A 17,204-nucleotide genomic window follows, 5' to 3' on the forward strand; every position below is an offset into this window, starting at 1 on the left:
ACGGCCCTGACACCCCTGACAACATTTGGGAAGGCAAAAATACAGCTGTCAAAAATATATCAGTGAAGCTGTTTAAGCTCCTTTGGAGCTCTGCTGCTGGCAAAAGCTGCAATCGATTTAAAAAGTACCTTAAATAGCTTGGACAACAAAAAATCAAAGGCGTTTTTTACGAAAATGTATTCCTTCCTCAAAATTCTACTTTGTTTATGAAAGCGATGTGCTTGTGCTGCAGCGTGTGAATACAGCTTGACGCATGTAAGATTTTATATTTTATTTATTTTGTAACAACCAATTTTAAGTTAAATTTAATTGAAGGTTAAGGTAAATTATTATGTTAAATAATTAGACAATTGGCAATTCAAGAACAGTTTAGGTTACACACACGATAAGCTTTTGCTAACCCCCTTCGAGAGAATCGAAATAAAAACAAGTAACCAAACTAAGTTTATTTTATACACACAATAACACAAAAGCCTCTAATTTAGTAAGGATTTGTTAATATAACTACTATAATAATATAAATTTATCTTACCTTTCGTCTGCGTACATCAGCCATTGCAATAAAGTTTGTTCAATAACAAAAGCTGTAAGTATTATACAATTCCACTAACACCGGTTGCCGCAGCGACTACTAGATCACTAATTTATTTGTCAAGGAAATTCGTAATATTAACCAACGTCTAGTCTGGCTGGGTATCATAGAGTCACGATGACTCGCCTTGCGGTACTCGTATTTTTTATCATTGATGCGAGAACTAGCAGGATACAATGGCCTATGTAAAGTGAGGAAGGAACGAATTAACGATACGTTATCTTGTATTACGTATTATTTATAAATATGTCATCATAATGGTCCAAGCTGATGACAGTTAATTAATATATTACGTACAAAGGCAAAGTTATGCCTTAGATAGTTACGTCATTTATTTGGTCATATTATACAATTAGGTACCAGTGTTGGGCGTAATTAATTACTTGTGTAATTCAATTACTAATTGAATTACATGTAATAATTTTTTTGTAATTTAATTACATGGGAATTTGATTACATGTAATTCAAAATGCTGTGTAATCAGCAATTGCGATTACATTAATTCGTAATTTAATTATTCGATTACTTTTCGTTTGCAAAGATGAAGAAATTTACTTGGAGTAATTATAAAGAAAAACTTGTTAAAAATCCACTCTTACCTGGATAGGGGTTGTGCACAAATCACGCGAGGTATTTTCGGCTTTGTTACTTTGTTATTTTTCTATTTTCGTTAAATAGAGTCACTATTTTAAAGTGCGGAGTGAAGGTTTATGTTTAACGAAACCGAGAAAAAGTATCTACTCATGTGGTAGGTATTTTTTCTTAGTTTCGTTCACTGTTAGAAAAATACACGTTAGGTCTCTTTATAAAAAAATGCTTGGATTTCTCATTACATTATTTTCCCTAGTACAAATTCTTGCAAGAATACTCATTTGCATTTTTTAAATATATTAACATTGTCAATAATGCACGATTGACAAATTTAAAGTTCATTCAAAATTTTCATCTGATTTTGGAAATAAAGATGATTGAATATTTGATTCAATAAAAGTAATTGTAATTGGGAAAAGTAATTAATTTAAAATTTTAATTTCAAAATATAATTAAAAATGTAATTAATAATTACATTTTGTAATTGTAATCGTTAATCGAATGCGCGATTACTTTCTACATGTAATGGAAATTATTTGTTGAAATTACATTTTGTAATTGCAATCGTTAATTTATAGTTTAATTACTTTTTGCCCACACTATTAGGTACTTATATGTACTACTTATAGATAGAAGAAAAATAAAAATGTAAAAGAATTAGGTATATATATATATGTGTACTTTTACAGGTTGATTTGCTGCAATAATTTACGGGGTGAATATGTAGGTCATACTGAGCAACTTTTACTACGTAAACCGTAAACCCCGAAACAGCAAAAAAAAATTTGATTCTCCCATACAACATTATCAACATCAGACCAGCCAATTATTTTTTTCGCGATTTCGGGGTTGGCCCCATAGTAAAAGTTGCTGAGTAGTATAAATATTACTAATCCAGCTAATCCTAAAAAATATAGGTACCTATTTCACAACAAGCATCGTACATTGTTATTTATATGTGAAGGCCAATGTATAATGGTCTTGTGCTCCAAGGTTAAAGACAAAGTAGTACTTATATGCCCCTCCTACCTACCGGCACTCAAGTATTTGACTGTTTGAAACCATTCAATCAAAACATTAATGGCCTTGGTACACAGTTCTATAGAGCTGGGTTTGTACCTAGGTTCCTAGGTACTAACCGTACTTATATACCTACTGTAGTGTAGACTGATAATCTCATTCACATTAATTTGCACATTGTTGCTCCACAAGTTATTTGCGGTAAAATGGGGATGCACCTTTACTGTAAACAAGGTTGTTACATATCAATGTAATGATTAGATTCATGTCTCTTGAAGTGTTACTATGTAGTCTACTCGTATCTAATATAAATATGTAGGTAGGTACATTGGATGCAAAATAAAGATATCTATCTATCTATCAAAGTATCAATATACTTACCTAAGTATCTAAATTAATCTAATAGTTAATGTATAGCGAGAATTTTGTATGGAGGTGCCTTTAGGATGCTTGTTATGCTTGTATTAGGTTTCTAAGAATGTCTTAAAGCGGATTTCCTGAAAAACGTGAATTTAAACAGCTACTGCCGTATTCGAAGTTCAAGATATTCACAAGAGACGACACGTACTAGATCCATTCTAGATACGTTATAGTTTAGATTTCAACTAGTTCTCTTTTGCAGCGCAATTCGGGCAACCAATGTCACTTGTACGTTAGATCGTGTTAGATATCTATTAGATGTGAATTAGATCTCTAAGTAATATCTTGTGGAAATCGTTCAAGAGTATCTCCAGAATCGCGGAAATGTCAAATTTGACAGTTTAGATCTTAAACATATCGTTATCGTATCTTGGCGATGTCTAAAAGATATCTAACAGATGTCTATTACAAAATCCGAATCGGGCCCATATATTAGGGGCGGGATATGATATTATTGCCCAGGCTGGTTTGTGTTTTTTTCGGTTTCATATTCTTTCGAGCAAATTTTATGTACCTAATTATGAAGCATCCCATATGTCGTTACTCTCATCTTTGATGTGCTTCAACATTGTTTACATCGACAATCATGACAGATCGCAATGGACAGACTGGTCCTGATAGAGAAGCTGAAAGAATATGGCGTGGGTCCACGGAAGCTCACCGACGACTTGTTTAAAGACGACCCGCCACTGCCGCGGCTCGGAGTACGAGATGAGGATGAAGAGGAACTGTGCCATGAAATGTAAGGCTTACGTGTTAAGTGCTATATGTGACGTTACACGGGTAAAGGTACCTTATGGCGGTTACTTCCGCTATTTTTAATAACGCTCCAATACACGACACTACGCGACATAAACGCCGACCGCCATAAGGTACCTTTACACGTGGAAACTTAGAAAGTCACATATTAATAATTGATATATTTGGTGAAGTTCAAAATACACTTACTTAGGCAACTCAGCAAGCTTCGTTGCCTAGACACGGTACTCGACTGAAAAGCTCTCCATTATAATAATATCACGATTGTATAAAATACTATTTGTTTGGGCTTTAACTGGAAGGCTGGTCTTTTTCCCAAATGTTAACGCAGCTGGAAATATTTATCACCAGTTTCTGAGAAAAAATGTGCTATTTCTCAGTTATTCCCATTGGTAACCGGTGAGGAAAACATTCCCAGCTGTGACCACTTCTGGTAACAATTTGCTGGAAACATTTGGGTAAAACGTAACATGATATCTATTATTAAACAAATTAAAATTGACCTTTTCACCTGATAGGAGTAATGGTAGTGGCAAGCAAAAAAATAATAATTCGGTACATCATATTATAACTGGCTTCCTATTCGTGAACGGAGGTCCTTACGTATTCTGTGCACATTATACACTCTCCTATTTGATCCAAATGCGCCAGACTATCTTAGATCCAAATTTCATTTTATCACCGCCCGAGCAGGTTGCACCCTTCGTGAGTCCCGTAGTCTCAAGCTTTCTTTTCCTTCTCATCGTACCGGTTTTATCTCTAACTCCTTCACCGTTCAGGCGATCCGGCTTTGGAATGATCTCCCACTCAACATCAGACAGGCTCAAACCAAGCTTTCGTTTAAGCGCATGTTACGCAAGCATTTTTTCGACAAACTCACTGGTTAATTGTCCATCGTAGGCATAGTACCTATTCTTTGCACTGGGTACATAAAGTAATATATATGTAAGTTTATTTAATTATAGTATGTATATGTAAGTTTATTTTCGTTAGTATGTATTATATATCGCTATTTTTATGATGATTCTGTAGGTCCTAGACTAGTTACAACACATACGACGGAAACGAACTAGCAGTTTCTCTAGTAAGAAATAACATTTTACCAAAAAAGGCTCTTTCGACATCTCGTAGGTGTTTGACAAGGGCACGAAGGGCATTAGGAAGTTTCCTTCGTTTCGCTTTCCCACTTCTTTGTGTATCTAGATTTCCGAGTTTTATTTAAGAAACAATCCATTATAATAATGATTGACAAATTATAATACTTCCGATAAATTAGATATAAATGTTGGTGTACCTCAAGGGACAGTTATATGCCCTAAACTTAATCCTGTACATAAATGACTTAGCTGTGCATGTAGACTCCATTGCAGATAGATATTTCAAATATGTGTTAAATCAATGAAATATACAGAATCGATTAACTAGAGCATACTTTATTCTTATCAGTTAATCCGTAAATTTATGTTATTTTAGTACAAAACAAGATGATTGCCGTGATTGGGAAGTAATGTATTTTTAGTACTAATCGGGGTTTTAAGATCATACCTGATATATTTTTCAGAATAAAATCCACATGCAGCATTCCCGGATGCCAGTTCTCAACAGAATCTCTATTAGAATTCGTGAACCACTACAACGCCTCGCATAGATACTCGTGCAGTCAATGCAAGAAAGTCCTCCCATCGCCGCATTTGCTAGACTTACATATACAGGAACAGCATGACTCGTTCTTTGCTGTGATGGCTACTAAGAAACCTTCGGTAAGCTATATGGACGGAATCATAGAGTAATGTAACATTAATTAAGTTTATTTATGGGTTATTTTATTTAAAGTTGTATAGGTACTACACTTTTATCTCAAATTTGGGTAAGTAATTGTATGTTGTTGTTTCTACTCAATCTCCTAAAAGGAGAAAAAAGTGTCCCAATAGGCCAAAATTTCCATAACTAATGTGTTGCTTCGATTCTGTTGCCGCTACAAAGTTTATGAGAAATAGTAACGGGATTTTTTTAAATTAATTAAGCCTTCCATTTCAGTATTGCTGTTATATAGAAGAATGCAAAGAAAAATTCATGAATGCAGAAGAACGTCTAGAACACTGTATTAATGTTCACAAAATGCCCAAAGATTTCCGATTCGACCAAAAGCCTAAAAACAAAAAGGCTAGAGCAAAAAATAAAAATAAAAAGCCGAACGAAGACAGCTCTATGGATGTTGATAAAGTCACTGAACAAAAACAATTCATGTTTACAAATAGAAAACAGAAGGCTTTTCCTAAATATACAGGAAAAAAGTTTACTACCGAAAAAGAAAATACTACAGCAGATGTAAACATGGATGAAGTTGTAAAGGACTTAAAAGACAGTTTACCAACTTAATTAAACAAACATTACATCATAACAGTTTATTTTACTCTCACAATCATTACTATTAAATAAATAAAAGGAAGCTTATTACTACATTTCAACATGTTTATATGACTTGCATATATTCAGTGATATTTTATTATAGTTTTATCCTCAGCGTAGGTATATATTAAAATGTTTAATTTTGACAGTGCAATGGCAAACTATTCGAGATTCTTACTTATTTAAACATAGAACAACATCAAAATGTATTATAGAGTGATGTCTATATTGTCTATTTCCTGTCTTAGAGAATAAAAACATCTACATATCTATGACAGGCGAATATTGCTGATAGTTCATGCTTATTTACTCCTTTGCCTGAATTTTGTCGAATATTGCCTTACACTAATAATTACGAATATCTTTTAGTCCTATGACGTAATTTTTGACTGCTTTAATTTGACTGCTTATAAAAAAGTGCATCAATTTTACATATCTCATTTTAGTAGTTTGAATCTAGATAGTGAAATATTCCGTTGATAATCCTTAAGAGTACAATAGGCGCAAATGACTTATAGTTTGTCAAAGGACTGTCTCATTACAAACATAGACAGAGAGAATCATACTATATTTGTCTTACACTAGTACTCTAGCACCTAAGAGAAAAGGATGAGTATTAGTGTTGAGTTGCTCACTCGTGAGGCACCTCTTTTGTACCACTCATTTTGTTAAATCGTCGCAGTACTTCACACCGCAAAAATGTCTTACTTCACTCCTCTATTCATTTTACTCATTTACTCGCGCGCATCACAACAGGTCTTACCACACAAATCATTCAAACACTTCATTTGAAAAAACCACTCGCGGCTGATGCGCGCGAGCGCGCGATGCGCACAAGTACTCACAACTCGCAAGAGTCGCGATACTCGCGAGCGCGCGAGCCGCTCGGTACTCGCCGACATTCAAATCCTCATTTGAGTCTCAAATGAGTCTGTTAACTGCCGAACTACAAACCTTATTGCAAAGACAAAAGGTCCACCGAGAAATTCGTTGAAGTTTCGCTCACCGCCTCACGCGTCACTGACTGGGACATTCCCTCAAAAATCTTTTCAAAATGAAACAATGAATTATATTTATCCAAAGAGGGAGTGAGACAGACACACGCCCAACTTCAATGTCGCCTCGCCGAAAATGACACACGAAAGACAACAAGCGTAAGCGCTGCAGGCTTTCATACATCTTAAATATGTCTTTCATAAATATGTCTATACATTAAATATTTTTGTTGCCGTTGGAGTTTTTTGAAGCCGGAGGAACGGTCGATGCAAAAAAAATTGTAGTACCTCACCTCATTTGAAGTAAGACATTGTAGTACTTCATTTTAGAAAATGAGGTACTCATACAAACTCATTTTAAATTGATGTCCCACCCATCACTAATGAGTATAGTTTTCCTGGTTCTTACTGACTGACAAATTGGTTTGACCAACTATATTTACCATTTATCAACATGTTTGCTGGCACGCGTAATACGAAAAAGTAAAATCAACGAGTTGATGCACTTGTTTAATTTAAACTTCGAATGAAATCACATCACATTCAATAAATAAAATCACGTATATAACTAAATACACCTTACACAAAAGTAATAAGGTCTAATATTGTTTACTTAGCCTTGCCCTGAGCGGCGACGGCGGCCATGGCCTTCTTGACCGTCTCCTCGTCCCCGAGGAACTGCATGGAGTCCGTCGGCTTCATATCCTCGTCCAACTCGTACACGAACGGGATGCCCGTGGGCAGGTTGAGTTCCATTATGGCGGCGTCACTGAGACCTAGACAAAAATATAATAATAATAAATAATAATAATGAGATCAATCGCAACGCCGGGCCGTGCTCGTTGACATCACCATCCCCCATGATGAAAATCTCGTGAAAGCCGAGAAGGACAAGTCCAGTAAGTACCTAGACTTGGCTCACGAGATAACCGCCATGTGGGATGTTGATTCGACGATAGTCCCGATAGTTGTTTCAGCGAACGGTCTAATAGCGAAGAGTCTCGACCAACATCTTGAGACTCTCGCTAGGTGGTTGGATCAAGGGCCAGATGCAGAAGGCGGTGATCTTGGACACGGCGCGGATAGTACGCCGGTTCCTCTCTGCGGCCCTGACCACCGGCAGCTTGGGCCTTGCCCCGCTGCTGGCGGCACCCTAGGTTAGGTTTTTTTATAATATGTGTATAATATTTTTATATTGTTTTTGTAAGTGTTTTTATATTTTAATTTTATATCCATATTGTAATAAAACCTAACTTAAGACGAAAAATGAATAAAGAAAATAATAATGATTTAGACGGAGACTATTTTGAGACGCATAAATTATGGCGCCAGTGTCTACCTACAGCACATTTTCAGACCGTTTAGACTATTTTCAGCCGCCTAAATCTCGCCGCCAGTGACCAGCAAACCGACATACTATATAGTCGTTTACACGGTGCCTTTTCAGTACCAGTCATTATCACGCCGCCACACGGTGCTAGATTTTGCTTCTTTCTTTTTAATGTACAAATTTCCGACCAGCGACCACCATGTTGTACGAGTAGGTAACAACTGAGAAAAAAGGTCGGAGTAGTCACAACGAAAGTGTATAGTAACTGCTGTTTTTTCCTCAGTTGTTCCCAGTGGTAACAGATGAGAAATAATTCCCAGCTGTTCAGTCACAGTAGCTCATCAGTAGTAAGTAGCAACTCGATTGAAAAAGATGGGAATAATCCTTAAAATTTGTCAAAAAAGCGTCACTTGTAGAAACAAAATGTAGCGAGATTTATTCATATGCATTAATTTCATTATATTTGGTAACTGTACACAAACATTGTTGACATTAAACAATTTTTCAATCAATAATAATAAAAACCTTCCACCAACTTAAATTAAAATCTCAAGTTTTTAAAGTAAAATTTTAAATGTACTTAGAAATTCGAATTTAATGTCACATTGACAGAAACTAAATAGAGTCTGTTCGGAAAGAGAAGTGTCGTGGATTGTATTGGACCCCATACATTCCATGACTCTTCTCTCTCCGCACAGACTCTAACTGTAATATTTTTATTAACTCACCATCTAAATGCTTGACAATGCCTCGAAGGCTGTTTCCGTGAGCGGCGATGATAATCTTCTTGCCTTCTTTGATCTGAAAAAATAAGAATTTAAAAATTAAATATAGATAGGCCATCCAAATACGTTTTCTAAGGGAGATTAAATTAAATATAGAGTGGAATCCGTTTATTATGACTCCGCTTATACCTACTGACCAACCGCTTACTATGACGCAATTACTGTGCGAAGTTTGGTTTTCATATAAGTAAAATTCTTTGTGACAAAGTCGGATGACTTCGCTTATAGTGACAAATCGCTTACTATGACCTATATAAATCCTATTTTTATGAAATTATGTCCGGTTATACTGACACATTCGTTGGTTTTCGTGGCCGTCCCCACGTCTTTTCCTGCGAGGACGTTTGGTGCGTGCGTGACGTTTAATTTATTTTAGTTTTGATTCTCTGTAATTGGTACAATGTTAATAAAACTCATCTCTCACAAAGGAATTTGAGATTATTTGGGAAAATTAACAAAAATAAGAAGTTGTACAACTATGCTTTATATATGACATCCACTTAGTATGACGTGTTTGTCACTTCCCTTCGATGTCATTATAAGCGGATTGTACTGTACTTACAATATTGGATTTTGAAGGTTTTTCAACAAATGTAACAACTAACAAGTAATTATCATCTGGCCGCTCTTTAAAAGACCCAGTAGTTTTTAATGTTAGGTACATTCAAAACTACTGGGTCTTTTCGTTTGATTTTTTTTTTCATTAATATACAATTTAAAATACCTGTGGCACAATAACATCATTCCAGTATGGCAGTGTGCGCTCAATAGTGAGCTTGAGGCTCTCGAACATCGGGAACTCTTCAGGTTTTGGGTCACCAGCGTAGCGGGGGTCGTTCACGATGGTGTCATAGTAGGGGTGGTCCTTCTCCATGGGGGGAGGGGGCACGTCGAAGCTGCGGCGCCATATTTGGACCTGGATTATAAAAAGATAAGGTTGACTTTAAACATAAAGAAAATTTCATATAAATATGTGCCATGTGCAACAACAACAACATATGTATTATGGATGTATGGTTACTTTATTTATTATGGTTGAATAACCAACCAACCAATGGGATGAATAATCAGACATTCATTCGAAATTTTACTCTTAAGCCAGAAAAAAATCTGGTACACACTTATAGTTATGTTCCAGTCTGTATCCACACTATCCGCATCCACACACAGGCAAGCACAATACAATTGAAGGGATGTTTACAAAAACAACATAACTGCTTAGAGCGGTTGACACTTTTCTAAGAACATTGTTAATCGTTTCAGGTGTCAACCAGTGTAGTCAGTTGTTGTTTTTAGGGTTCCGTACCCAAAGGGTAAAAACGGGACCCTATTACTAAGACTCCGCTGTCCGTCCGTCCGTCCGTCCGTCTGTCACCAGGCTGTATCTCACGAACCGTGATAGCTAGACTGTTGAAATTTTCACAGATGATGTATTTCTGTTGCCGCTATCATCATCTTCCTCGCGTTGTCCCGGCATTTTGCCACGGCTCATGGGAGCCTGGGGTCCGCTTGGCAACTAATCCCAGTAATTGGCGTGGGCACTAGTTTTTACGAAAGCGACTGCCATCTGACCTTCCAACCAAGAGGGTAAACTAGGCCCGCATTGGGATTAGTCCGGTTTCCTCACGATGTAACAACAAACAAATACTAAAAACAGAATAAAATAAAGATTTAAGTGGGGCTCCCATACAACAAACGTGATTTTTGACCGAAGTTAAGCAATGTCGGGTGGGGTCAGTACTTGGATGGGTGACCGTTTTTTTGCTTGTTTTGCTCTATTTTTTGTTGATGGTGCAGAACCCTCCGTGCGCGAGTCCGACTCGCACTTGGCCGGTTTTTGTAAACATCCCTTCAATTGGGTACTTTCCTCTACTTAAAATAAATTATTTCACACTGCACGAAATAAAGCACCAGATAATTATTAGAAAAACATAGATAGCAGTTATTTTTAAATACTATTTCTATTTAATAAATTGGATTGAAATATAAAAAGTAGGCGAGTTGACCGTGACGTCACTACACACGTTTTCATATAAATTCCATATTAGAAAATCGTTTTGACAGTTCTAAAAAAGAAGCTGATTTGACTAGTAGGAAAGTAGCTAATGTGCCAACCTGAGCTTCTCCATATTTGGCTGCGGTCTCGGCCTTGTTAAGGCCGGTGAGTCCACCGTAGTGCCTCTCGTTGAGTCTCCAAGTCTTGCTAACTGGCAAGTCAGCCTGGTTGATCTCCTTCAGCACCGAGCTCAACGTGATCTGGGCTCGCTTCAGCACCGACGTGTGGGCGATGTCGAACGTGTAACCCTCGGCTTTCAACGCCTTGCCGGCGGCCACGGCCTCCTCGCGACCTGCGGCAATTATCTAATCAGACAACATCAACACAATATGAGCGTACTTTACAAGTATTTATACTTACCCTTATCACTCAAATCGGCGTCGAACCATCCGCAAAACAAATTCTTCTGATTCCATTCACTTTCGCCATGGCGAATCATAACAATTTTGTATTTTGCAGGCATAGTTTTCGAAAATTTCGTGACCGGTCAAAGTGATCAAACCCTCAATCTAATATCTGTCTGACACCAATAACCTCTCTTTGACCTTCCTTCGCCGTTTCATAAATGAAGGTTTAGTATTATAGCAAAGTAAACCTTATTAAAATGCAGTAAAGTACAATATTATGTTAAATTTTAAAAACCATAGACTAAGATCGTCTTACAACGATTTTACACGATGCAGCAGAACAAAACATATTTATAGACCGCGAGCCACGAACAGGTTTCCATGACCAATCGCCTCCCAGGCGATAACTCCTATAGTGGTTAACGGCTACGTATGATGAATCCTCGTGGACGTCAGCTGCCGCTCCGTTGGTGGGTTGAGGAATGGCAGCCACCGAAACACGTAAAAAAAAAAATTATTTTCAGTCATCGCCTCCCGTTTGATACTTTGCCAGATGATAGTTTAGATGCTATTGTTAATAAAAAAAATCGTCAGCCGGTTGTATCGCGGTGGAAACACCGTCAGCTGGTCACATGAACATGTAAAAAATTTTTTTTTTTTCAGTCATCGCCTCCCGCTTGATACTTTGTCAGATGATAGTTTAGGTGCTATTGTTAATAAAAAACATCGTCAGCCGGTTGTATCGCGGTGGAATCACCGTCAGCTGGTCACATGAACATGTAAAAAAAATTTTTTTTTTCAGTCATCGCCTCCCGCTTGATACTTTGTCAGATGATAGTTTAGGTGCTATTGTTAATAAAAATAATCGTCAGCCGGTTGTATCGCGGTGGAATCACCGTCAGCTGGTCACATGAACATGTAAAAAAAAATTTTTTTTTCAGTCATCGCCTCCCGCTTGATACTTTGTCAGATGATAGTTTAGGTGCTATTGTTAATAAAAATAATCGTCAGCCGGTTGTATCGCGGTGGAATCACCGTCAGCTGGTCACATGAACATGTAAAAAAAATTTTTTTTTTCAGTCATCGCCTCCCGCTTGATACTTTGTCAGATGATAGTTTAGGTGCTATTGTTAATAAAAAAACTCGTCAGCCGGTTGTATCGCGGTGGAATCACCGTCAGCTGGTCACATGAGCATATCAAGCAAATAAATAAATAAAATCTAATATATGTTCATGTGATCCAGATGTGTTTTTTAATTAACAATAGCACCAAAACTATCATCTGACAAAGTATCAAACGGGACGCGATGACTGAAACCAATTATTTAGGTCTCCGTGCCTTCGCTTGAACCACTTACGAGATAACACCCTTGTAACTCAGACTAGGGCTTGCGATATCCGCCCATTTTTCGTATCCGGATATTTGGAATATTTATTATTTTAGTATCCGGATATCCGGATAAAACGGATAATTCGAATACTTACTTTTTATTTCATAAAACCCAGATGAATTTAATAAAAAGTGTAATATAATACAATTTTATCTACATACATGACATTAGTGCTCTATAATGCGTTCAGACACCGTAGGAAATGACCAGCTTTATTACAACTAATTTTACTATGAGAACTTTCTTATCTGTGGTAGTAGGAAAATTTGTACTTTAATGTACATAATGTTATAGATTGTTGTAAGGTTATGAGTTTAAATTTGGAACAGCAGTCAATACTCAAGTGGGTCTCTATTCTAGTACATTAAAGTATTTTATCTATATTACTATTATTACATATACTTTTGTCTAGTAATTTAAAAAAACTACGGATGCGTGACATGCTTGAAAAAATTTTCATTCACCGCCATTTGATCTTTTAATTCGTTTTAAGTATGTGTTTAGATAAAGTAGTGTATGCAACTGTACATAATTAGGTATTAGAACACTCGTGTGATCCTATTAAGAAACTCACTACCGTTCGTTTCTTAAACCCACACTCGTATTTTAATGCCTCTCATTATGTAGCAGTCACATAAACAACTATTACGTACACAAGGCTGCGTACCAGCAAGTATTAAGCTATTTATGGCGTTCTACCTTTTCGCCGATGATTTGAAGTTGATGTGCAAGTGCAAACATACAGCTGGTGTAACCGCGCGTGAAGTTAGGTTAGTTAAGTTAGTACCTACGAATTATTGTGTTGATTTGCCACGTAATGGCAAAATTAAATTATACTCTCCAAAAACTAAAAATGATTTTCGGCAAAGATTTCATACACAACCTTTAATTGCCTGACTAGATTAGATATGGTTTTTGGTGATACAAACTATACTACATAGTATAAAACAAAGGCGCTTACCGCTGTCTGTCTGTCTGTCTCTCTGTATGTATGCTTAGATCTTTAAAATTACGCAACGGATTTGGATGCGGTTTTTTTTAAATAGATAGAGTGATTCAAGAGTAGAGTTTATGTATAATTTGTTACCCGTGCGAAGCCGGGGCGGGTCGCTAGTTAGTAATAATTTACTAGGTTATGGCGATACTTCAACCCTCAATTTAATATTGGCAGTCTGCGCTGCGAAATTCATTTCTTGATAGGGGTTTTGATAATATTTAGAGAATCGAATATCTTCTAAGTGTTAGACCAGTCTCTTCTTGTTGAGATTTTACATTGCATTTAAAGTCAATCAAGGTTTTCATTACAGATTTATTCAAATAGAAAATGCTAAAACCTTCTTTATCGTCTGCTAAACCCTACTGCATTTCGTTCGGCAGTTCAATATCAACCGAAGTCCTCCTCCGTTGGACTCGTTTTAGTTCTGTTCGCCCTTTGTTAATAACGTAAGTATTCGGACGCTAACAATAATAACAGCAAATCATGTTTGACAAGAACACGGTACAAAGTACGCTCAAAGTTACTTTTACGGAGCTAGGTCGATCTGCATAAGAATATCGACGAAGAGTCGGCAATCAAGGATTAATATTTCAATAAACAGTTTTTATAACGTAAAAATGTATCCAAATAAATAAAATCAACCGAAAACGTGAATACTATTATAAATTTCAAAGTTTTTAAGACAGTTTTCTTAAAATTTGTAGTATTACTTAATCTAAATACGGATATTAAATTGGACGGATATCCGGATATCCGGATTGCAAGCCCTAACCAAGACATAATCAAGCGAGTTCATCAACTAGTAGCGACATTTATCGCGCCACTCAAGTAATAATACCGCCCGGTTGCCAGTACTCGGCTGCTTTCACCTCGATACCATATAAGCCGGCAAGGCCCTTAGCGGTGGTTCAAGATTCGGCAGGAACCTAAATATCCGTTTTTTACCTTTCGGGGGAAAACGGTTCTATTTAGGTCTCCGTGCCTTCGCTTGAACCACTTATACGTGTTTAAACCTCTGCCGGCGCGGGCCCGGGCGTACTGTGACTGTTAATATTTATGCAAAAATCACATAATGAGAATATGGGCCTGAAATTTATTCCGTATTGACATAATAAAGGATTGTTTGCGTCAACCTTTAAGTAGATTTTCATCATATGGATTTACCGATAGATGAGACAATTCTTAGCACTGACTTGCCACATAAGTTAAACATTGCTACTATAAAACTACTTGAATTTTTATATAAAACAAAACGGTTTGACTATTACTTGAATGACTTTTCCTTAAATGATTATCAGTGATCGGGGATTTCTATGCCACACCGCGGGATATCAAGTCGAAATGGTAATATGGATACGCCACTTGGCCCGCGATAGGAACAAAACTGTTCGAAAAGTAAACGCTATTTCGGTGTTGGTAATTCGTTTATAAAATAAAGGACTGTAAAAAACATGGGTCTCGACTCGGTCGTTGAAAGGCAATGCAAAACTGATAAGGTAATGCGAGCTTAGTGGTTTTATTGATATATTCAATTGATCTGTAATCAAATTTTCAATTATTAATATTAATAATATATGCAATGCATGATTAATTGATTAACAGTAACATGCCAAAACACTCTCCTATATCGCACACGAATCCCGGAATCCCGCGGCATATCCATACTAGCATAATGATTGAGGTCATTCACCCCAAGTGGCATAGAAATCCCCGATCACTGATGATTATTAAAGACATAATCTTATATGAACCTGAATGTACTATCTTACGCAAATAAATAAATTATGAATTTAGTACGTGTAGGTTGTACACATTTTTGTGTAACCACTATCTGAGTAGTAGTTCTGATGCTTGTAAAATAAACCTCTTAAGTGAATTTTACATCAAACCCGTTCAGACTACCTCTGATGCTTTCTTTACAACAACCCACTTGGTGATAAAAAGGTTTTGTTGTATTATGTAATGATATTATTTTAAGAAAATAATTATAATAAAATACTACTTGTCTGTTGCTTAACCACAAATAATAGCACTGCCGGCCCATCGAAAAACCTGTTTTAAATTTGTAACTAATAGGAAAAGCTTGGGTCCTCTTTTAACATATTTTCTATAAATTTAATGTAAATTGGTAACTTGTATCATACTCATACTCATGCTAATAATTTATTAGTAATAGGTGATTATAGTGTTGAGTCACTCACTCGTGAGGCACCTCATTTGTACCACTCATTTTGTTAATTTGTCGCAGTACTTCGTACTAGTTCGTACCGCAAAAATGTCTTACTTCACTCCTCTATTCATTTTACTCATTTACTCGCGCGCATCACAAACACCTCTTGCCACACAAATCATTCACACAGTTCAAATTTCAAAAAACTCTTATCCGTTCAAATTCACTCGCGAGTCTCGCGACCCTCAAAACTCATACACTCCTAACAACTCGCAAGAGAGTCCCTGGATCGCGCGAGGCGCTAGGTACGTGCTCGCCTGCTCGCCGACACTCAAAACTCAAATGTCGCAAATGAAGAAACGAGTATGGTCCACACTGTCAACTGCCGAACTACAAACCTTATTGCAACGACAAAAGGTCCACTGAGAAATGCGAATGGAATGGATGTTGGAATTAAAGTGAATAGTCGACGCTGAAAATATGCTAGTACCTCACCTCATTTGAAGTAAGACATTGTAACACCTCATTTTAGAAAATGAGGTACTCATACAAACTCATTTTAAATTGATGTCCTACCCAACACTAGGTGATTACATGTCAACTTACATAGCTAGTACAAATAATAGGGATGTAACGATACATGATTTTGCCGATACGATACCGATACCGATATTTAAAGTAAATAATCGGCGATACCGATACCGATATCGATAGCCTGGTAGTTAGTTAATAAATCAAATAAAATTCAATGTTAATAATTCAATGTTAATAATTTATTGTTAAATGAGAAAAAGACTAAATGTATTAAGTTTGTCACTAGTAGTAACGTTAGGCATGTGCAAACAAGTGTCATTGTGAAGGATGAGGAATTGGAATTAGTTGATAGTACAGTTTTTCTTGGTATAACTTTAGATTATAAACTCCAGTGGGGTCCCCATATTGCTACTCTTTCGAATAGACTGAGTTGTGCAGCTTTTGCAGTGAGCAAAATCCGTCAGTTAACTGATGTGAAAACAGCTCGATTAGTATATTTTAGTTACCTCCATAGCATTATGGCATATGGTATTTTACTGTGGGGTGGTGCTTCAGAGATAAATACCATTTTTGTTCTGCAGAAGAGGGCTATTCTAGCAATATACAAAATGAACCATAATCATAATCATAATCGCAAGACTCACTTAGAGATAAATTTAGAAAAAATTGTGAAATTCATAATATTAATACTAGAAATAAACATAAGCTCGCAGTGCCCTTCACTCGGCTCCATAAAATTAAAAAACCATTCATGGGTAATTGTGTGAGATTTTATAATAAACTTCCAAACCATATTACTGAATTATCT

General features: G+C 36.5%; 2 protein-coding genes across 2 annotated transcripts; one reads left to right on the forward strand and one right to left on the reverse strand.

Annotated features, from left to right (window-relative positions):
• The first annotated feature begins 198 nt into the window (after positions 1 to 198).
• LOC134656838 (protein lethal(2)k10201) lies at positions 199 to 6,186 on the forward strand. Its single transcript, XM_063512364.1, has 4 exons — positions 199 to 255; positions 3,217 to 3,365; positions 4,944 to 5,142; positions 5,420 to 6,186. The coding sequence occupies exons 2-4, from the start codon at positions 3,223 to 3,225 to the stop codon at positions 5,759 to 5,761; spliced, it is 684 nt and encodes a 227-aa protein (XP_063368434.1). The 5' UTR covers positions 199 to 255; positions 3,217 to 3,222; the 3' UTR covers positions 5,762 to 6,186.
• Positions 6,187 to 7,360: 1,174 nt separating this feature from the next.
• On the reverse strand, positions 7,361 to 11,482 carry LOC134657031 (phosphoglycerate mutase 2-like). Its single transcript, XM_063512585.1, has 5 exons — positions 11,318 to 11,482; positions 11,017 to 11,249; positions 9,626 to 9,817; positions 8,845 to 8,917; positions 7,361 to 7,562 (listed from the first exon to the last, which is right to left on the reverse strand). The coding sequence occupies exons 1-5, from the start codon at positions 11,418 to 11,420 to the stop codon at positions 7,396 to 7,398; spliced, it is 768 nt and encodes a 255-aa protein (XP_063368655.1). The 5' UTR covers positions 11,421 to 11,482; the 3' UTR covers positions 7,361 to 7,395.
• Positions 11,483 to 17,204: the final 5,722 nt, after the last annotated feature.

This window comes from Cydia amplana, chromosome 19 (assembly GCF_948474715.1).
Source record: "Cydia amplana chromosome 19, ilCydAmpl1.1, whole genome shotgun sequence".
Classification (NCBI taxonomy): Eukaryota; Metazoa; Arthropoda; class Insecta; order Lepidoptera; family Tortricidae; genus Cydia; species Cydia amplana.

What these genes read in the sequence shown, in the direction of transcription:
- LOC134656838 (XM_063512364.1), top strand. Translation starts at nt 3,223, where the DNA reads ATGGACAGACTGGTCCTGATAGAGAAGCTGAAAGAATATGGCGTGGGT. An exon ending in GAGGAACTGTGCCATGAAAT is followed by an intron (nt 3,366 to 4,943) that starts GTAAGGCTTACG and finishes TATATTTTTCAG; the next exon opens with AATAAAATCCACATGCAGCA. An exon ending in TGGCTACTAAGAAACCTTCG is followed by an intron (nt 5,143 to 5,419) that starts GTAAGCTATATG and finishes CTTCCATTTCAG; the next exon opens with TATTGCTGTTATATAGAAGA.
- LOC134657031 (XM_063512585.1), bottom strand. Translation starts at nt 11,420, where the DNA reads ATGCCTGCAAAATACAAAATTGTTATGATTCGCCATGGCGAAAGTGAA. An exon ending in ATGATGTTATTGTGCCACAG is followed by an intron (nt 8,918 to 9,625) that starts GTATTTTAAATT and finishes TTATTTTTTCAG; the next exon opens with ATCAAAGAAGGCAAGAAGAT. An exon ending in CATTGTCAAGCATTTAGATG is followed by an intron (nt 7,563 to 8,844) that starts GTGAGTTAATAA and finishes ATTTTTGTCTAG; the next exon opens with GTCTCAGTGACGCCGCCATA.